At 37.8% G+C, this 20731-nt stretch overlaps 4 protein-coding genes across 5 annotated transcripts; 2 read left to right on the top strand and 2 right to left on the bottom strand.

The window, feature by feature from the left end:
* Positions 1-2400: 2400 nt before the first annotated feature.
* Positions 2401-4864, top strand: LOC126798789 (U-box domain-containing protein 3). Its single transcript, XM_050525845.1, has 2 exons — positions 2401-2780; positions 3838-4864. Exons 1-2 carry the CDS (start codon positions 2419-2421, stop codon positions 4658-4660), a joined length of 1185 nt encoding a protein of 394 aa, XP_050381802.1. The 5' UTR covers positions 2401-2418; the 3' UTR covers positions 4661-4864.
* A 328-nt stretch (positions 4865-5192) lies between these two features.
* LOC126801245 (uncharacterized) lies at positions 5193-7644 on the top strand. The gene has a single exon (XM_050528739.1). It carries the CDS (start codon positions 5637-5639, stop codon positions 7347-7349), a length of 1713 nt encoding a protein of 570 aa, XP_050384696.1. The 5' UTR covers positions 5193-5636; the 3' UTR covers positions 7350-7644.
* Positions 7645-9144: 1500 nt separating this feature from the next.
* Positions 9145-17096, bottom strand: LOC126801244 (ribonuclease E/G-like protein, chloroplastic). Of its 2 annotated transcripts, XM_050528737.1 has the most exons (14): positions 16849-17096; positions 16192-16295; positions 15383-15564; positions 14793-15036; positions 13544-14706; positions 13126-13443; positions 12944-12985; positions 12705-12829; positions 11905-12052; positions 11373-11445; positions 10655-10767; positions 10261-10380; positions 9855-10010; positions 9145-9532 (listed from the first exon to the last, which is right to left on the bottom strand). In XM_050528737.1, exons 1-14 carry the CDS (start codon positions 16947-16949, stop codon positions 9350-9352), a joined length of 3072 nt encoding a protein of 1023 aa, XP_050384694.1. In that variant the 5' UTR covers positions 16950-17096; the 3' UTR covers positions 9145-9349. The 2 variants fall into 2 exon arrangements, with proteins under 2 accessions (XP_050384694.1, XP_050384695.1); XM_050528738.1 differs by lacking the exons at positions 15383-15564; positions 16192-16295; positions 16849-17096 and having other exon boundaries at positions 13544-14717; positions 14793-15030.
* Positions 17097-18193: 1097 nt separating this feature from the next.
* Positions 18194-19890, bottom strand: LOC126801246 (probable E3 ubiquitin-protein ligase XERICO). Its single transcript, XM_050528740.1, has 2 exons — positions 19776-19890; positions 18194-19033 (listed from the first exon to the last, which is right to left on the bottom strand). The coding sequence occupies exon 2, from the start codon at positions 18890-18892 to the stop codon at positions 18428-18430; it is 465 nt and encodes a 154-aa protein (XP_050384697.1). The 5' UTR covers positions 18893-19033; positions 19776-19890; the 3' UTR covers positions 18194-18427.
* Positions 19891-20731: the final 841 nt, after the last annotated feature.

The following is a 20731-nucleotide window of genomic DNA, read 5'->3' as shown; positions in this document are numbered from 1 at the left end:
AATCTCTCGGAGGGAGAAGGAAGGTACGGATTGTGACATGGAAGCCGAGTCTTGCAGCAATAACAGAAACTCATGGGAATGATGTGATGAATTAAACTCTAATTTTCTTCGCTTTTTAAATTTACTTGATTATGTTCTTTCATTGTTTTAAAAACAGGTTAAACATTGTGCCTTGTGAATGCTGATCTAGGAGGATGTGAATATATCATATATGTGTTTCCATTTGCAACTTGCAAGTTTATTTAGAATGTTGATGATGTTTCTTGTCTATGTAAGTGAATTTGTGACAATCAATGACCCTGAAAACCTGAATATATTCCTCATACAGAGAACTCAAACATCAAAAGAAACACTGACATATCCAACAATGAAGAATCACTGTCGAGTTCTTGAGACCTGATAACTAATGTGGATGAATTCAACTGCCGAAAAAAATAGGCAAGTTACATTGTATATAAAGGATGATTTGCAGTTGGCTTAGCAGACAAGAGAATATTTTCATGACAAACAGAGTAGAATTGTCTGATGATCCTATTACAGAATGATAATTTGACAGCATAAAACTCCCTGACTATATATATGACAACGTATGTCTATCAATTTATCTGACACTTTCCAAGATAATTTGAACATGTTCCTTGGAATCCCAGTATGCTAATTCTCTAATTATCTTTTGGGAATCTAGTAATGGTATATGTGGTAATTGGTATAACACAAATGTATAAGCTCAAATGATGCTTTGTCCACAATGGATATCCTTGTTTGTAGCATTAACTGATGTTTTGACTGCATTGGTTTACAAGCCAACCACTGGTGTTATCAAAGAAGAGACCCAGAAGAAACAGAAAAATTAGGCTTCTGTGATGGCAAACCTTTAAAGGGTTGGTGTGCATTATTTTGTTTATACAAAATAAATAGTCCCAAGCTTTGACAAGAACTAGTAGATAGAAGAGATTTGTTTGTTTTGTTTTAGTTTTCCAAAATGAACAAGAATTTGTAGGTATTTCTTTATGATGCAATTTTGATGTCTTGTGGTCGTCCGGACTTGGGTGTTTGTTTCCCCTCTATATTCTTCCGACCATGGAATACTTTGCAGACCGGGACCTATTTGTTTTGTTTTGCTTGAAATTTCTCACCAGAATAGATTAAGAAATTTAAAGAAGTCACATTGTTGGACTCAAGAATGATGACTATGATCTACGGACTTGAATCTTGCATTATGAAGATTTTCTGTTTATGTATGAAATGGCCACTCAAACAATCTCTTCAGTGGTATATATATTTGCTTCCTTCAAATATTTTATGAGTATATACATTCAATTTTGATCACCTAAAATGGGAATGGATTAGTCTAATAATATTTGGTTTGATGGCCGAAATAATACATTTTATAAATAGTCTGAATTTGAGTCAACATATTTATGAGTAATATATTTGTAATTGTTGTATAGCTTAAAGAAAAGAAAATCAATCAAGAGCACATGGTATGGCGTATGCTTTTTATACATACTGTGATGAGAAATATTTGAAAAGAGTGTCGAGGCATTCCTTAAAGGGATATTGAGAAAGATTGATTTCTGAAAAATGAGGTATCATTTAGATTATTAGAAGAGAATGAAAATAGGGGCAAAGATAGCTTGACTGTATTTGTTAATATATCCACCAATCATCATAGACAATCCCTTCAATGTCGATCTGCATTACAAACTTCATATAACATGTTTAAATTATGTACAAACTGAATATGGGAGCTTTAAACAATCTTACATTACTTGTCACCTAATGTCCTATTCTCATTATCCTATTGATCAATTTTACGATATAGCTTTATGCATCGCGTACACTAGGGAAGTGAAATCAATTGCTTTTCTACCAGAAATAAGTTCTTTACTTCCAACTGAAGTACACTGTCGTATAAGCAAACTCATTGAATGCTTTACTAATTACGAATGTATGGATGATTCCCAAGTTCTCAAATATCTCCCGAAACTATTGCTCTCACCGGCCTCACCTACACAACACAATTGAGTATGTGACAACACATATCTCTTGCAAGATTCTATAATGTTGTCATAAATTATTCATGAAACTTTCTAGTTTCGGTAGAACATCTCAAGTTCTCAACATCCTCGATTTGCTTGTGTTAAGAAAACAATTTAAAGATAAAATGAGAACAACTACCATGTCATTTGTGGTCAAAGTTAGTGGAGCGGCCTAACATAAAACCTCAAGTACGTTCAATCTCTAACTCCCCCACGACTTTGACTGGTTTACTTCATAATACACAGCCAAACTTTGTACGAAAGTAAGAAATTAACTCAAAACCTCAATTCAAAAAAGAAAATGAAAAACAAAAAAAACAAACAAACTCTTATAAAAAGCACAACAAGACCAAGAGAGAGAGAGAGAGAGAGAGAAATGGGGCAAGAGGAGCAGAGCACAGTGGTTGTGGAAGAAGAAGAAGGTGAAGAAGAAAGGCATGAAATTTCAGAGCCATGGAGCCAAAGGAAGCAGACCCTAATCCTAGAAATCTCATCCAAGCTCATCAATGGTGATCTTGACGCCAAAATTGAAGCCGCCAGAGACATCAGAAACTTGGTCAGAAAGTCTGCTTCTTCTTCGTCTTCCTCCTCCTCCTCTTCTTCTTCGGCCAAGACTCAATTGAAGTTGGGAGCTTCAGGTGTGATTCCACCTCTGGTGACTATGCTGGTGTCTCCTAACCCAGATGCTCGCCAGGCTTCTCTTCTTGCCCTCCTCAACCTAGCTGTTCGCAATGATAGGTTTAGCTTCTTCATCTTTTTTAGTTTTTAAGTCAAATTTGAGATTTTTATGTGTTTAGTTTACTAATGGAGCTGTTTGAGACTAGTTTATGCTGATTTGGGTGATGGGTTTTGTTGGTTGTGTACTGATTTTGTTTCTGTAAGAAAAAGATTGAAGCTTTTTGTTAATTGCTTCTAGCTATTTGTGTTTTTGTTAATTGAGGATGGAAATTAGTGATGTTGGGGATTTTTTATCATCAAACTAGGAAAATATATGATAAGAGTTTTAGACATAATGCTTCCAATTGGGGAGTGTAAGGTGGCTTTCCGGATTGGTGATCAAGTTTCTAAAATCGAAACGATTATCTTATTTTAAGCAGTGAGTTCGTCTATGTGGCTGTGGAGGAGAGAATTGCTACTAAAAATTATTGTTACTTGAAAGGGAAGGGTTAGTGTCTTTTGGTTTAGTATAGAGAAAATTCTGCCTCATTGAAAATGCTTGAAGGAGGTTGTAATATTTGCCAAATGCTTGAGGAAGAGAGCCGTTTTATACTTGACCCACTTTCTTGTACTGGTATTGATTCATTGGAAGATCCAACTGGATCTTAGTTGGTAGGATATTTGGTATATTTGGTACAGATGTGATGGAAAGTCCCAGCCTTGACAGTGTTTGTAAATTTTTCTCTTGGATTTCTTGTGAAAAGCATTCCACAGAATTAAATATCTATATGATCCATAATAATACTACTTGTTTATGTAAGTGTGAATTATTTGCGTTGTGCTATTGAAACTGGGTAAATGGCTAAATGCCATGCTACTTTGTTCCTTTCTTAACGGTGTATTGACATTCTGATCTGAAACTGATCCCCCCAGTCCTTTTTGTCCCTGTAATTTGAGGGTTTTCCTTATCTGTGCATCATGTGAGTGCACAGAGTGATAGTATGGTTGCATTATTATATGTGGATCTTAACTGCTCATTATATCTGCAATTCTTTTCCACATTAGGTAATGGGTTTTTGTAGTATAATAGTTGAATGGTGTCAGTATGTCTCATTGGGTCCATGTTTGATGCTATCAGAAACAAGGTCAACATTGTGACAGCTGGAGCTGTTCCTCCTCTTGTTGAGCTCCTCAAGTTCCAGAATGGTAACCTGAGGGATTTAGCCACTGCAGCAATCTTAACACTCTCCGCTGCTGCATTGAACAAGCCAATTATTGCAGCTTCTGGAGCTGCACCGCTCCTTGTTCAGATCCTAAGCTCTGGAAGTGTTCAAGGGAAAGTTGATGCTGTAACCGCCCTACATAACCTCTCTACCTGCAAAGACAATGCAACTGCAATTCTTGAGGCTACAGCTGTTCCTCCTCTTATCAACCTCCTCAAAGAATGCAAAAAGTATTCCAAGTTTGCTGAGAAAACTACTGCCCTTCTTGAGATCATATCCAACTCAGGAGAAGGGCGCATTGCAATCTCAAACGTAGAGGGTGGGATCCTAGCCTTAGTAGAGACTGTTGAAGATGGATCCCTTGTCAGCACAGAACATGCTGTTGGAGCTTTGCTAACTTTATGTCAGAGCTGCCGAGATAAATACCGGGAACTCATTCTAAAAGAAGGTGCAGTCCCGGGCCTTCTGAGGTTGACTGTAGATGGCACAGCTGAAGCTCGGGAGAAAGCTCGTCTACTGCTGGGTTTGCTTAGAGATTCTCCCCAGGAAAAGCAGTTGGCGTCCTCAGTTCTTGAGAGAATCGTATACGACATTGCCACAAGGGTGGATGGAGCTGATAAAGCTGCTGAAACGGCAAAGAGATTACTGGAAGACATGGTTAAACGAAGCATGGAGCACAGCATGAGCCGCATACAGCAGAGAGCTGCATCTTGTACCCCTAATATTCGGTCGACATGATGTTTTCAGTTCACAAAGAAACTTCGATAGAGTTTTAATCTGCATCTCTCTATGTATTTGTGCAGATAAACTCTCAACTCGGCTAAATCACTCTCCAGAACTAGTTAGGAATCACTGGAGTTGACATGTTGGTTTAGAGTAGGTCTTAACTAGTGGCATTGTGGATGCATTGTGTTTTGTATATCTCAACTTTGATCATGTGTATATAAATTTCCCTCTGCTATTTTTACTGCAGATTTCTTCTCTTTACAGATCTTGTTTTCACACAGTAACCCCCAATTTTCACACTAACTAAACCTCATCCATCGCCAACATCACACAAAAGTGATACAACTACACCTAATAGTCTCTTAGTCTCATAATCCCTAAGCTTGAGATGTCTGTTAATTACATCTTTGCCACTGTCGGTGTGTCTCTGGTTGTGACCTCCCCTTACCATAAACTCTGTCCTATTACATTGTCCTAACCACATCACTCCAACTACAACCAAACCAGAGAGTGTGGCAAACAGCTGCCATCTTCCTCCACGTTGTCTTCCACCTCCACGTGGAGACATCGCAGTCCCTACGCCGCAGTACACCCCTTGACCTTAATCTAGGATTCAGTTTAATCATCACAATCAATCTCTCTTTTGACTTACCCAAATCTCAAGGACTTTTTAGACAAATCTAGTAGCAGCCTTACACTCACTCTCATACTCAGAGACTCAAATGCAGTGGTGATGCTGATGAAGCTTTCGCCTTGTTCCTGGTTTTGCTATGTGAATTAGACAAGGTAAATCCTCTCAAAGTCTTCAACTTTTTATCTTCAATCCTTAGATCTTGCAAAACCCAGTTTTTATTAGTTTCAGGATCTGAAAATAAACAACCCCAAATCATAAAAATCAAATCTTTATCGTTTTGGCTATCTGGGTGTCTCTATTTTCTGCTGTATATTAGATTTAAGTGCCTGTAGTCTAAGCTTTAGGTCCCAAACAATGTTGGGTCGGTCCACATTTTCCAGACCAGGAAATTTCCGGCCTGAGAATCTTGGCCCCAATGCCGTAGCTTTGATCAGAAACCTTGGCTTTGCGTTTTTCGTATTTTGTGTGCTAATCTTCACCATAATTGCTGCCACTTATGAACCTGAGGACCCTTTGTTTCACCCCTCAACCAAGATCAGTAATTTCCTCACATCCACATCCAATGCCACTTTCAAATCTGACACCACTGAAGCCAAGACTGGGGAGAATTTCCTGGCTCCAAATCAGACAGAGGTTGCTAGCTTTATCAATGCCACTGATGTAGTTAAGTTGATGTCTGAAGTAGCTGTGGCCGGGGAAGGAGAGAATGTAGAGGCTGAGGGGGCTGCTGCTTCGGCTTGCGAGGGTCCCATTGATTGCAGAGACCCTGAGGTGTTCCATTTGATGATGACTGCGGCGATAGAGAAGTTTAAGGATATACATTTTTATAGATTTGGGAAAGGAGTGAGGGGTGAGAGTGATACCACTTGTGATATGGCTTGGAGGTATAGGCCTAAGGAAGGGAAGACGGCTTCGTTTTACAAGGACTATAGGAGGTTTACTATTTCGAGGACTAATTGTACTCTGAGTGTGGCTGATATTGGGGAGTACCATACGGGAGTGAATGCTAGGAAGAAGAAGAGGAAACCCGGGTTTCAGAAGCCGGGTGGGAAGCAAGATGAGGGTAGTGTATTCCCGGTTTATGGGGAACCCGTAAATGATAAGCTGCCGGTGATTGAGTCTGAGGGTTCATTTCGCGGTGGTAAGTACTTGGTTTATGTGGGTGGTGGAGACAGGTGCAAGAGCATGAACCATTTCTTGTGGAGCTTTTTGTGTGCTTTGGGAGAGGCTCAGTACCTGAACCGGACTTTGGTCATGGATTTGAGTATTTGTCTCTCGTCGATTTACACTTCATCAAATCAAGACGAGGAAGGGAAGGATTTCAGGTTTTACTTTGATTTTGAGCATTTAAGTGAGTCGGCATCGGTCTTGGACCAAAAACAGTTTTGGGTCGATTGGGATAAATGGCAGAAGAAAGATGGGTTGCGTCTTCATGTTGTGGAAAATTTCCAGGTCACACCTATGAAACTTCATGACGTGAAGGATACTTTGATTATGAGGAAGTTTGGCTCTGTGGAACCAGACAATTATTGGTATAGGGTGTGTGAAGGGGAGACAGAATCTGTCGTTCAACGACCATGGCATTTGATTTGGAAGTCGAAAAGGTTGATGGATATAGTGTCTGCAATTGCGTCAAGATTGAACTGGGATTATGACTCTGTGCATATTGAGAGAGGAGAGAAGGCACAGAATAAGGAGCTTTGGCCTAACCTTGCTCAAGATACTTCACCTGATTCACTTCTCTCTACCCTGGGGAACAAAGTTGAAGATGGGAGGAACCTCTACATTGCAACAAATGAACCCGATACATCTTTCTTTGATCCTCTGAAAGACAAGTATACCACTCATTTTCTTGATGAGTACAAGGATCTTTGGGATGAGAAAAGCGAGTGGTATTCTGAGACCACCAAGCTTAACAATAAAGTTCCAGTTGAGTTTGATGGTTACATGAGGGTGTCAGTTGATACAGAAGTGTTCTTGAGAGGGAAAAGGCAGATTGAAACTTTCAATGATCTCACGAATGATTGCAAGGATGGTATCAACACTTGCAACACTGCCGCTAGCTAATCCCTATACGTGTTCTGAAACTGTCATTTGCTGCATTGCAAATATCCACGCCTCCACGGTCTTTCTCTTTAGTTATTTCCTTTCATTTGAGAAATTGTACGCCTTAATTTTAATTTATAGTTCTAGCATTAAGTATACATTTTCATGAGTTTTGTACTTGTAGAAAGAAACTATCAATATTTCTTTCCTTCAAATTTTTAACCTCAAGTGGACTTTTGGTTTGTTTGATGTCAGTCTCTTCAATCATGTACTTGCCCTTTTAACGTGGATTTGGCTTCCCAGAAGCATTTCATGATTGTTTCGTTTTCCTTTTTCTTCCTCTGTACCATTTCAGCCATTCAGGATTGTTTATCTAGATCAAATTTTAATGCTGAGCCAACAAGAAATAGTCGGTTTGTTTAACCTCCGTATAACAATTTGTATCAACTCACGACTTTCTCTGATAGATGGATAAACAGTAATAAGGTCTCATCATTAAAATCTGTGATCAATAACATGTAAATGTTCATAAGAGAAACTGTTTCGACAACTAATTCTTCAACCTGTAATAGATATAAATACAGGGACATAGATTCGCCGACAAATGATTCGTCCCATGAAGTATCTGAGTGATTACGCACATTGCCAACATTAACAGATTCCTCCTGTCCTAAACAAATGTCTTAGTATGAAAACTATGAAATTTTTTTGCATTAGAGTGTTGGTGATGGTAAGAGGATATCTTTTTGGCAAGATAATTAGTTGGGTGGGCCTCTTGCTACTAGTGTTGGAGTAAGTGGCTCTATTCCACTTCATGCTAAGACACATCTGACTCTCTTTTATGGCCGCACTCCTCCTCAAGAATTCTGACAGCAAAAGAAGCTTTTGTTTTCTTCTCAAATCATGGTGAACATAAAGATTGGGGTAAAGTGATTTGGAGTAAAGCAATTCAACCCCGCAAAACTCTTGTTGTTTGTAAGGCTCTTCATGGGCGTTTACTAACTGATGAGGTTTTATAACGGCGAGGTTTTTCACTTCCATCCCGTTGCTCCTTTTGTGGAAGTCATACGAAATCGGGTACACATCTTCTTTTGCATTGAATAGAAATTGTGGCTTTATGGAAATGATTTTGCCTTCTATTTTCTCATTCATTCTCGCTTTAGGGTACCATTGATGAAGTGTTTAATGGTGTTGGTGTTTCAGCGTCCCAAAACCTAAACGTCAACTTTGGTTTCTAGTCTCATGTAATCTAATTTGGTTTATTTGGATCACTAGGAATCTGGTGCGTTCCCGAATGTAAGATTTTTAATGTGTTGGACGCCCAACGTCATCTTTTGGAATTGTTCAGTCTGCTCTGCATTCTTTTCATCCTTACAAGAAGCATCATGATATGTCTCTATTCTTGGTATCTCACAACTGTCTGCCAATGCTACCAGCTTCATCCCGTCCTTTAATTAAGGGTTTCTTGGCTGAGGGTTTGCTATTTGCTCGGGGTTTTTATATCTATGATTCTGCATGTGTGAGTGTACACATGCCGGATCGAGCTTTTGTTTATCCTCTTTGTTAGAGTTTATCTGTAATACCCCGATTTTTCGGGGTTGCATTGTAAAAATTCTTGTAAGTCATTTAACTTGAGAATTGAATAAAAATAAATAAATAAAATGTTGAAGACTAAAAAAAAAAAAAACTATGACCCTCCTAGCAGTAGTTTAACTTGGTTGGGGACAAGAACAATTTTCCAAACCAGTCCGGCTGTTTCGTTTGTATTGTCGTTAAATTTTGGTACTCTGCCTATCAGAGTATCATTAACACAATATGGACCAAGTAGATCTACGGTGCAATTGGGTGAATGAATTGAGTCAATTGACCCAATATCAGGTCAATAGCACTAAATTGAACAAAATTACGGCTTCCCTTTTTCTCTACATCCTCCCTATGATATGATAATCTTAAAGAACATTAAAAAAAATGTCGTTCTTGTCTATCTGTATTCACAACAAAAACAGATCAACCTGGAGCTATCACTTCCCTCCACTCTTCCATTTCTTCACCGGAATTAAGGTCACCCGCTTCCCAGAATTGTTAGTTCTCCTGGCTTCTGTAGGCCGAATCATTGAAAGGGTGACTTGCTGCAGATCTTTGTGTGCCTTTTCATCTGTAAATGGTTTCACCTCAAACGAACCCCTAGTGAAACCTCTAGCAACCTGAAGAATAACACCAGAAAGTGAGTTTATCAGCAGTATGAATCTGCTATGAGCCTACCGCGAACTATCTAAGAAGTGTGGTATCTGTTTGCTACTGGGATTAGCAAAGCAAAGAACTTTGGCATCTTAAACTTCAACTCAGTTCATTACTATGGACAAAAAAACAACTCAGCAACTGTTGACCAAAAGGAACGTAAGTGATTGATGATTACTCATTTATGTCAGCAGATAGAAGGTCAGAGTAAATGACAATGGCATCAGCAGAATCAGTCATACTATTCCTGAATCATGAACGCAGAAATTAAATTTTTGTAATACATACCTTTAATAGAATCCAAGCTTTGAGGGAGCTACTCAACAATGCAAGCCTGGTCCTTTTCCCAGAAGTCAGGTAATCACACATGTGATGGTCAACTCTCAGAATGAACTTTGGCCAAGATTTTGGCTTCTCCGGGTCTGGTTTCTGTTCCCTCATTGCCTGATTATAATTCCATAAAGTAGGTTCTTTAATGAGGTAATCGGAAGTTGGCAGTAAAGTTACAAGAAACTACTATCTTACAGAATTAAAATACTACTATGGAGTTCATTAAATTGGAAGCTTCTGAGGGTTTTTGTTTTAAGTTGTACCGAACTGCATGTATTGGTTTTTTCCAAACGCATTGGTGCTTCTCTTTCAGATTTGTATGTGGAAGGAGTAAAATACAAAAGTAGCTTAAACCTTCACTTACCAGCAATCGAGAAATTTCTTGTTCAATTTTGGAGAACGAGGTCTCTAAGGCTTCTACTCTTCCAGTGGCATGACAACAAGAACATGGTTCACTGATCATAAATGTCACACTAGGTCGTACCTGTTAAACATGGAGGCAAAATCTCAATGAGCTCAAGCAATGTGCCAGCAAACTATAGTTAATAGATAAATCTAGTGCATAATCTCAAGTTGAACGTTCTATAAGTTTCTGGATGTTGGATGATCAGGAATTCAGGATAGCATGTCTACTTTCAAAATATTCCTAGCAACTATCAAGCATTTGGGATTTGGATGGTCCATTGCAAATCTGTCACAACTCACGACTGTTCTAATATTAAGGAGAAAATCAGTAATCACAATATAGTGCATCATACTCTCTTTCTTGTTATTTCCATGAGTCCATGCCTAGACAGTTCAGAGACTTTAACCATCGATCTGTCTCTCTCAACAGCCTTCCTAACTTCTTCGTAGACCAATCTCTTATTTGCTGAAAATAAGATGGTGCCAACAAAAAGTCTATAAATATGTATTGAAGTTTAAACATAAATTGATGAGCAAGTTTGGAATAGTTAATTAAGAAGTCCCCTCATTAAAACATGAAGTTTCCAGAATTTCTAATCAAACTTTTCAAAGCAACCTATGACCACATAACAAAACCTTACAATTTTCATATAAGATAATTTCCACCCTTAAACATTAAATTTATTATTACTTGCACGAAAAATGCTAGAATGGATGTTGCGTTGTAACCTCCAATTACCTTACTGGTACAAGTACAACCATATTACTGTTGCTCGGTAGTTTCTTTTTGCTTAAAAGAAAACAAAATCTATTTTTTTTAGAAAAAAAAAAGAGAGAGAGAGAAAAGAATATAGTTTAAGCCTAAACGAGTTTATAATATGTAGAATCTCAACACTACAAGTGAATTAGAAGAATTATGATATCGACCATAAACTGGGGCAGAATCAAGAAGAAAGATAACAGGCCAGTCCAACAAGTAACTAAGTACAAAATCGGTCCCATGGCTGTTCAAATAATGTGCATATGTGAATCAAGCACTTCCGTACATGCAAGAAAGAGACTTTAACTTACATTCATCAGCCATATCAATGAAATCGACCACGATTATGCCCCCAATATCTCTCAGTCGTAACTCCCTTGCAATCTGAAACACATTATTCTCTATCAACAACTACTGTAAATTAAACAAATAGGGGGAAGAAAATAAAACTTTATCTTAAACCTCTCAAACAAGAGCATAGCAATTTAGGAAAGAAAACCATGTATCAAAATCATATGAAACAACCCCAACCTGTTTAAGTACAGGCAAGCATGTAGTTTATTGGAGAATAAACCGTGGTAAGCTTCTTTAGACAGGTAATATTTGTACCAAACTTACAACTAGCAGTTCTATGATCGTTTCTATTTTAAAATTCTGTTTATCCAGATGAATAAAATAAACATAAATGAATGATTTAATTTTAATATGTTTCAGACTTTCAGGTAAGGTACTGGTCACATAAATACTCAGCAGAACCACCCAGGCACAAAATCTATAATTTATGTATTTGTGCAGGCCAATCAAAGTCGAAATGTGGTAATAAGAGTTCAGCATAAATCATACCTGTTTAGCAGCTGCAAGGTTGACTTCCAAAATAGCTTTCTCCTGTGAGGTTCCTTTACCAAACATTCCATGACCCCCATTCACATCAACAGATACTAATGCCTCAGTTTGCTCAATCACTAAAGAACCTCCATTAGCAAGTGGAACCCTATAGCAAAACAAAACAGATGTAGCAAATATCAAGAATAGTCCAGTATGTGTCTCTGGACCAAAAAGAAAAAGTATATGCAGAATCCACTTCTAAGTGGCAAAACAATCTATTTGTAGCAACAGTAGTTAGAGAACCAGCTCGAAATGAATTTGTCCACAAATGGTTTACAATTGAGTGAACAATAAACCAGACAAGTTGGGCTCTCTGAATCTGATATTTCAATTTCATAACTAATCGAGCTCCCCCTTCATTAATATTGTGATTTATCATATCCTGGACTGTCTTGTAGTAATGACATTATCAGGCCGTCACCAACTTGACAAAAACAATTGCGGGAAACTGCTTAAAAGTGTCAACTATTTAGAAATAAATTTAAATTAAAAAAAAATTATCGTCTATCCCACAACATCAATGAAGTTCAGTGGCAACAGGCTAGACACAGATTGCTGCAAGCTATGATGGTAACCTATTATCACGATAACTTGTGTGGAATCTTGATAATAATCACAGGCTCCCCTTCAGAATGACGCTATTTATAGACAAGTATGGAATGGAGATCATGGAGCAAATGTCAATGAGTGGCATAATCTATATCCTGAGCTAGAAAATGAGAGAACTGCTAAAATAGGGCATACTCACTTCCCCTCACCTTTTACTGAGCATATTGTTGATCTCTTCTTCAATGTTAAATTCATCAAAAAGAGGGATTCTTTTACTAAATAGCTCAACTCGATCACAAAGATCAGGGGCAATCTCTTGAAGGTAATTGGTAACCTGGAAAGAGTAACAAACATTGATCAGTAATTCAGTATTTGATAGCTATATAATGAAAAAATTTACATCTTCAGAGACAAACAAGGTTACAACTTACAAGTGATAGTACCATACCTCATGATATGTCCTTGGAGAGTCAACTACCATTTTTTCAACCTGATATATCCATAATTAATAGTGCTATAGTATAAGAGTCATAAGGATACCAGAGGTTCTTGTAAAAGTTCAATGTAAATAGAACATGGAAAATGACACAAGAAATCAGCATAATGACTGATAAAATGACAAATAGATACCGTCTCGTTAAAATAATCCTGCACAACGGAGAGTGTCTGACCCATTGCACGATGCAGAATAACAGGAACAGCTCCTTCAACACCTTCATCTGCAGCAAGAGCAGTGGATTTTGCATGCTCCATGATATTTTTCCAAGTTGAAACCAAACCTTCCAGGTCTTTTTGCAGTTCCTCTAAAGAATGACCAGCAGCAACAGTCCTTACAGTCAGACCAAAACCTGGAGGCTGCAGAGTCTTTGCAATGACTTTCAATCGCGTACGCTCAACACCACTGATTTTCTTGGAGATTCCAATTCTATCACAACGAGTTATCAATATCTGCAAGCCAGGCAACTCAAAGATGTTGAGTAACTAATAAGATAAAGAATAAGAATTTATCAGATACTAAGACAGTAGAGGGTGGTGCATAAGAACGTACCCAGAATCTGCTCTTTAGTTTTGGATAAGCAGTCAGTGTAGGTCCTTTTGAGCCTAACCCCTCTTTGACAACTTGTACAACAACTTTAGTGCCCTTCTGAACTTGGACCCACTTATTTTCATGAGTGACAGTATTTGCACCATTCTTCTTATTTTGGGGGTGAGACATTTGGGAATTGCTAGAACCATTTATGGCAACAGGAATATCACTAGTTTCACCTTCAGGATAATCAGCTTCTCCTTTGCCGTAATCAAGTGTACTACCGTTCATGTGTTCCTTATCATAAGAAAGATCAAATGCATCCTCAATCTCATGCTCCTCATCGTCACTGTGCATAGATTTTACAAAATCATCCTGAGAGCTAATTTCCATGATGTCATCAGTCACTTCGAAATCAAGTGACATGCGTTCATTTTCATCAGAAGTCATGTGCTCTTCAAAAGTAGGGCTGTTGGCCTCTGTCTTTTTTGTCCTTCGGAATGGAGGGAATATGAAAGGCTCTCTGTTGTGTTTGATGTCCATTAGAGATGGTCTAGAATTCCCTATATTTACAAATGCACCACCCATATGGGGGACAAGTTTCGTAACCACCCCTAGATAAACGCTATCACACTGCACAGTACTTTTAACAGGTTCCAATAGTAGCTCAACCAGTTTCCCATGTTCCAGTAGAGCTATCCTTTGCATAGTACATATAGAAGAATTAATCAGTATAATGGTAGAGACAGGTTCCTTGGGAATCAGGCTATCGCTTTCTTCAGTCAAAGAGTTCCCTGCATTGTCCAAATTTGTAATGCCAGCTTCTTCATTGCCATTGTCTGAAAAATCAAACCCCCTCATATCCTCGGACACAAGAAAGAAAGAGCGTGGTTCAACTAACCAGGGCTCCTCAACAAGTTGATATCTTTCGGTTAAGAAGCTATTAGAATCTGGAACCCTCTGACTAGGATTAACTGTGGGGTCACCATCGGAGTACGCACTATCCTTCCTAAGTTCACTTAACAATGGGTCTATTATGTCACTATGAGAAAGAAATCCATTGTGTGTAGAATTTGCTGTAAGTTCACTATCAGTGTCAAAATTCCCCTTCTGCATGGGAACACTCAAGATGGGCTTTGACTCTAACATATCACTTCTAAGATATCTCATAATCTCATCCTCATCTGTCAAATAACTGGAAGCATTTGAGTGTTCAGAACCATTTCAAGTAAGGAGATTGCATATACTAGGCATCAAAATGAAAATTTACCTATAGCTGGAGCTGAGAATAGAGGTTGTAATGGAAAATATGTCTCTTCTATTAATGAGCCCCATGGATGAATAGGAGACATTGTAGTCCTCATCCATGAGTCCCTCACCACGAGTTTTCCACCCTTGACAGGTAGGGGTACTGACAAAGACAATTCAGGTCCAGGTCTCCAAATAATGTCACAAGAAGACCAGACTTCTGTCTTTATGAAATAGTTGTACTTGAAATTTACACCTCCAGCAATCTGTAAAGCTAAAATTAGTGACGACTTTAACCCACAGTAAATGGAATAAATGATTCAATACCATCTCTCTTTCTTCTTTTCCGTGGACAAATGTACTTACTGAGTTTGGGGTGTAAGGTAAATTTTCAACAACTTAAGTTATATATTCACAGCAACAGTACGGTTTAATCTAGTTGTTTAGAAATTAATACAGATAATATATCCAGAAATTTATAATGAAATTTCTAAAATGTTTTTGAGTTTGACACCATAATGGAAACTTGGCATATAGTTCATAAGGGTATGTTTTATTAAAAAATGCATGCTTCACACACCAACATAATCATGTGCAACCAGGCAAATTTACCTCAAGTTCAGCCTTCCATAAGTTTGTGTGTTCTGTATGAGACATAAGTACAGCAATCTCTGGTTCCCAGGAGCCAAGAGCTGACAGGTCTCCAGTGACGTACAAAAATTGACCAGCTTCCAGATCAGCCTCGACTGTCCAAACTATATTGCACGTTCTTTTAAGAGAAGTATTTGACTTTCCTGAAAAATTTTGAGCATGCTAGATCCATCAGCCAATTTAAACTGTAGAGAAAACAGATTATTTAAGAGGATGATGCGAGAGTCTAATGACTAAAAGAAATTTTATCATAAGAAACATAGGTAATACAGTTACCTGAGTAAAGGCTACAGAGATTCATTCTGTGAATTTTATATAATATATACAGGGAGGGAAGTCAAACTTTACCTCATAAGAGGTAGAAATTGGAAAAGAAAAACAATTTAGATCAGAAATGGTAGAGCTTTAACCAGAAATTGCATAAAGAAAGCTAACCGAAATTATTCTTCTCAGTATTCATTCTTCTTTACATATAAATGTTGTCCGATCATATTGGTAGGATTCTGATGTCCATAAGTATCTAAATTGTTCACAAAATGCATATCATTTTCAGGAGGGGAGAAGGTTCAGGCCTATGAAAGGAATAATGTAACACTCTTAACTCTTAAGATACATTTAACTGTGCTTAATGTTTGCTCTCTGATAGTGACTTGAAGTGAATAACACTAAAAGCTAACACTTTGATCTCCAGTAATGAAGCTAATGATACAGCCACACAATACGTCTATGAAATCGACCCACCAGAGAATCAAAACAGGATTGGTGGCTACCTCTCTCCAAAGAATTTATAGGGGCTCTATGCCCAGAACATTGCTTCGCTGTGCAAAGAGAGAATCTGAACACGTTGCCAAGAGGTATGTGATGGTATATGTACCTGCGTTGATACACCAATCTATTAACGCTATTCGGTTACTTACAAGAATATAATCTGAGGATTCCATACAGTTACATCAAATGCAAACCAACAGTCCCATCAATAATCTATGAAATAACGACATCAAAAAGAAAAAAATTACACCCTTTTAGGCACACTGTCATCACAAAATTGGTCCCAATGCAATGAAGGACACGCTGCTAACGACTGATCTACAACAATGCAGAATCCACATTGCAGTTATATTTTTCAACATTGTAGTTATATTTTTCACCCTATGTATGTTTAAATTTCAACACACAACACAATATTCAAGTTGACACAAACTTAACTCCATTAAAAACTCAGACTTTGATAACAGCAGCTACATAAATCACCAAATACTGATTTGGGTAGCTAATAAAACATATCTAAACCACAAAGACTTCATAAAGACAAACTTTTGGGTGCGTGCATATCTCAACTCATGAGCAAACCTATAAAACTCAAACCAATTCAGAAGCAGACGGAAAGAAACAACAGCTTTAATAAGAAAATGGGTTGTGACACTTACGGCGGTAGAAACCTGACGCCGAGAGAAGAGGAGAAGAGGGTGCGGTGGCGCCGGGGATAAGTATGAGGTTCGGGAATGTCCATGAGCCGCCCGGCCTCCATTGCTCTCAGAACAGTGAAGCACAAGATTGGTAAATTAGGAGTGCAGAAAGGGACAGTTTCGTCATTTGAAAAAAGGCTTCAACTTTGGGGACTGGGGATTCTGGATAGAAGTCATAGAACGAAAATTAAGGAGGAGGAGAAGAAGAAGATAGAGTGATGTGTTTGGTTTGCAGCTTATGTTTCTGGCTTGGCGCCTTGTACCTCACAAGTGTGTGTGGGGCTGTGTGAGCGTGCGAGGCTTTTTTTCTTTTTTGTTGAGAAAATTGTCGTTCAAAATTTTGACAAGTTCCGTCGAGTGTTTTGCAACCCTAGTTGTCTTGGTTCGTGCATATTCCAGTGAAAATTGAGTAGTTATGCTCGATTAAGTGACTAAATGTGGTTGTCTTGGTTCGTGTATATTTCAGTGAAATTATACTTAATTAAGTGATTAACTGTGGTTGTCTTAGTTCATTGATATTATAGTGAATTCGCTATAAACATACCTGATATATTTTAAAGATAATACTAGTAAACCACAAAGATTTTATGGGCTACATGGCTTAATACTTTGATTGGATTATTAGGTTTGGAGATTGTCTAGTGGAGTGTGATCGATTCAACGCTTTGACGAACCGATCTTGTCTTGATTGTACAAAATAATGGAAAGAAGACAAATTATATACTCAGTTCATATGCTAAAAGGAGGGTTAGATAACAAACTGATTGCAACTTTCATATGAAATACGCGTTAATGAATATGTTGATTACCCAAACATGGTTGTTAGTGAATATATATGTCATATGTGGACTCTACGCGTCATCTAAATTTGACCCAAGTAAAGATTAATACACAATTTTGAGTTGTAAACTCATGGATTGAACTTGTGAGTTTGAAAAGCAAATAGCTTGAGTTTTATGTTTTATGTTTTGTCATGAACTACTACTTGATACGCAGAAATTTGCTCATGAATTCAGACTAATTCATGAGGCTGAAACCAGTACTTCTTGCATCTCGGCCACACAAACCTCTTAACTTTGGCATCAGATTTGAACAGCTTCAGCATTTATTTATGCCTGTGCCATTGCTCAAGCGATGAGGAAAATTGTCCTTGAGACCTTTGATGATTTTTGTTGGCGGGGCGAAAATGGCGAGGTTTCTTGAACTTGCACGCTGCTTGCTTTACTTAGGTTGTTTATAACATACGAGTCTGCATACAATTTTTGTGACCACATGATAAAAATAGAACTCGAAAGGTTCCATGAACTCGAAGAAGAAAGTGGATGGGTAAACATCGGTAACTTCTTAATATGTACAACGGTAAAACTTTGGGTCGAAAGACAGATACATCAACACACTAACAGTTTTACCTAGCTCCCACATAAACACAGGTATAACAAACACTACGGCCAGCTGACGCGTTCTTGTAAAAAAAAAAAAAAAACCTGTACACTAAATAGTAACATGAGGCCTCAATGACTTTGCATGCTCGTATAATTGTTCACCAAAAGCAGGAGGTCTCCTCCACAGGCATTAATGGAGTCCTACAAAGAGGGCATGTAATGTTCCAGTAGTTCAACCACTTCTCCAAGCAATCTTGATGGAAAACATGGCCGCAAGTCAAGTGGTTTATCTCGGATTCTGGCTGGAACTCACTCAAGCAAACAGAGCAGTCATGCTCCGTCTTGAGGCTACACAATCTATCAAACCGAATGGCTGGAATGCGGTTCCTGATCTCCTCAATGTAACTGCCAGAGGAAGAAAGATGCAGCTCGAATGTTTCCGAGGGGTCTTCAATGTATTCTTCTGATGCAGGTGAAGGTGAGGATGATGATGAGAGGCGTATGCCAACTACTTGGAGGATGGATCTTACTAGGCCCTTGATGATTGAAACCGAAAGAGCTGTGTTTACCAAAATGACACACATAAATCCTTCTGATGGAGCCGGGAGACTTGAGAGACCCATTTAAGCAGATTCACAAGTTCTAGGGGGCTCAAATTTGTAAAGTTAGATGTATCTTGGAAACTAGAAGGTCCAATATTAATTTGATGAGTAGAAATTGAGTCACATAAGGATAAAATGTCCGATTTCTTCTTGCTAACAGAGCTGCAATGCAATAAGGAGCAGAGATTAAAATTTCATACAAAGAATACAATTGACAAGAAGAGATTAAACATCTAGGCTACAAGAATATTAGAAATGTATCATATACTCCCTATCAAACACAAACTATATAGCCAGGAAGATCACGAATAGGCAAGAAAGGGTCTGTGAATTCAGGTGAGAAGTACAAGAAAACCGATCTGAAGCAGAAACCACCAAAAGCAGAACCTATATTCCTTAAAAGTTTGAAAGAAGCACAAAAGAGTCATGGATAAATAACAATGGATCCAAGTTCTGAAATCTTGAAACTAAACCAATGCCAAATTTGGAAAGATGCAAAGAAAAACCATTCAGAAAGTTCTACATATCACCAAGATCTACCAAAATTGTAATCTTGATGCAAACTAACAAGGTCAAAGAAAGAAGATCAATAACAATTGGAAGATAGAAAGGGAAGTAAACAGCAAGAAATGCTCAATCAACATGATTCCAATATCATGACCAAAAAAAAAACATGATTCCAATACAAAACCCCATTTCCTGAACTCCAACAAAGTGAATTGAGATCTAGCATTCTTCAAATCATCCATCAAAATCAAAACTTGAAGCAAAGCTATTACCTTTTTTTTTCTTAACCAACTACAGAAACCAACATTGGAACTCAAGAAAGAACCCAGAAAGCAAAAATAAACAAGCAGAACACAAAGGCTATAGATTGAGCTGTAGAGGAATAAGAGAGACTTACACAAAGTGAGGTTTGGAATCCAGAGAGAAACTGAGAAGAAATTATTAAATTTACTCAATTTAGGCAGTAGTTTGGTTCAGAAGCACAAAGCACAGAAACATATGTTTGTTTTGACAATGGCTGCTCTGTGCACCATCTACTTCTTTCCATATATAGAGAGAATAAAGCATCAAGTCTCAAACCAAAGTTTTCTAACCATGGTTAGACTTCCGTCTTTTCCGGACTATTTTTTTATCAACCATGGTTACTTTATATCAGCACACTCGTCTTCTTTTTCATCTGAATAGAAGAGGCCATTTGTGCTCTCTGGTAAACTGTTTTGCTCCTCGGTCTTTTTTGATGTTTCAAGTCTGGTAAACTTCTTTAGACCTTCTTTTTCCATTTTCATAGCTTCTTAATCTACATGTCTTTTTCTCTTAACGTCATTACATATAAGATTGTTGTGTGTACATTTGAATTACCTACCAAGCATGGCAGATACTAGCACAGCATGATGTATCCGCGGAGAGGTAAAAGTAAGGTAGTCCTACATGTTCATGATACCTATGCACACCAACCTAAGAGAGAAATTGAGAGTATAAAGAAGTTCAAGTTTTACTTAATCAGTACAATTTCTCAAATAATTATCGATTCATTTGAATCTAACACTTAGATCATCAAAATTTTCACTTAGAAGCACCGAACAATAATTTCCCAAGTGGTAGTAATCTTTCTGAGAAGATTCATTTTTGCTTTGTATCATTGCAAGTTTAATCTCAATTGTATCAAGCAGACGAGTTTGAAACAACTTTGAGTTCATTCATATAAGCGCCTTGTGTTGTTCAGGACCATGACAAGCTATGTGTGAAAGTTGATCCACATTTCTAATTAAAGTTTAATAACTGATATGATAAATCTAATCAAAGTTCAACTCCCACTAATTTTTTTAATAGATTTTTTTCATGTATTGAAATCAA

This window comes from Argentina anserina, chromosome 6, assembly GCF_933775445.1.
Source record: "Argentina anserina chromosome 6, drPotAnse1.1, whole genome shotgun sequence".
Lineage (NCBI taxonomy): Eukaryota > Viridiplantae > Streptophyta > Magnoliopsida > Rosales > Rosaceae > Argentina > Argentina anserina.
The sequence above is the reverse complement of the archived record's forward strand: the minus strand, read 5'-3'. Positions and strand labels throughout refer to the sequence as shown.

What these genes read in the sequence shown, in the direction of transcription:
- LOC126801244 (XM_050528737.1), bottom strand. Translation starts at nt 16,949, where the DNA reads ATGGAGGCCGGGCGGCTCATGGACATTCCCGAACCTCATACTTATCCC. An exon ending in ATTCTCAGCTCCAGCTATAG is followed by an intron (nt 14,707 to 14,792) that starts GTAAATTTTCAT and finishes GTTATTTGACAG; the next exon opens with ATGAGGATGAGATTATGAGA. An exon ending in CTCCAAGGACATATCATGAG is followed by an intron (nt 12,830 to 12,943) that starts GTATGGTACTAT and finishes TACTCTTTCCAG; the next exon opens with GTTACCAATTACCTTCAAGA.
- LOC126798789 (XM_050525845.1), top strand. Translation starts at nt 2,419, where the DNA reads ATGGGGCAAGAGGAGCAGAGCACAGTGGTTGTGGAAGAAGAAGAAGGT. An exon ending in CTAGCTGTTCGCAATGATAG is followed by an intron (nt 2,781 to 3,837) that starts GTTTAGCTTCTT and finishes TGATGCTATCAG; the next exon opens with AAACAAGGTCAACATTGTGA.
- LOC126801245 (XM_050528739.1), top strand. Translation starts at nt 5,637, where the DNA reads ATGTTGGGTCGGTCCACATTTTCCAGACCAGGAAATTTCCGGCCTGAG.
- LOC126801246 (XM_050528740.1), bottom strand. Translation starts at nt 18,892, where the DNA reads ATGGGTCTCTCAAGTCTCCCGGCTCCATCAGAAGGATTTATGTGTGTC.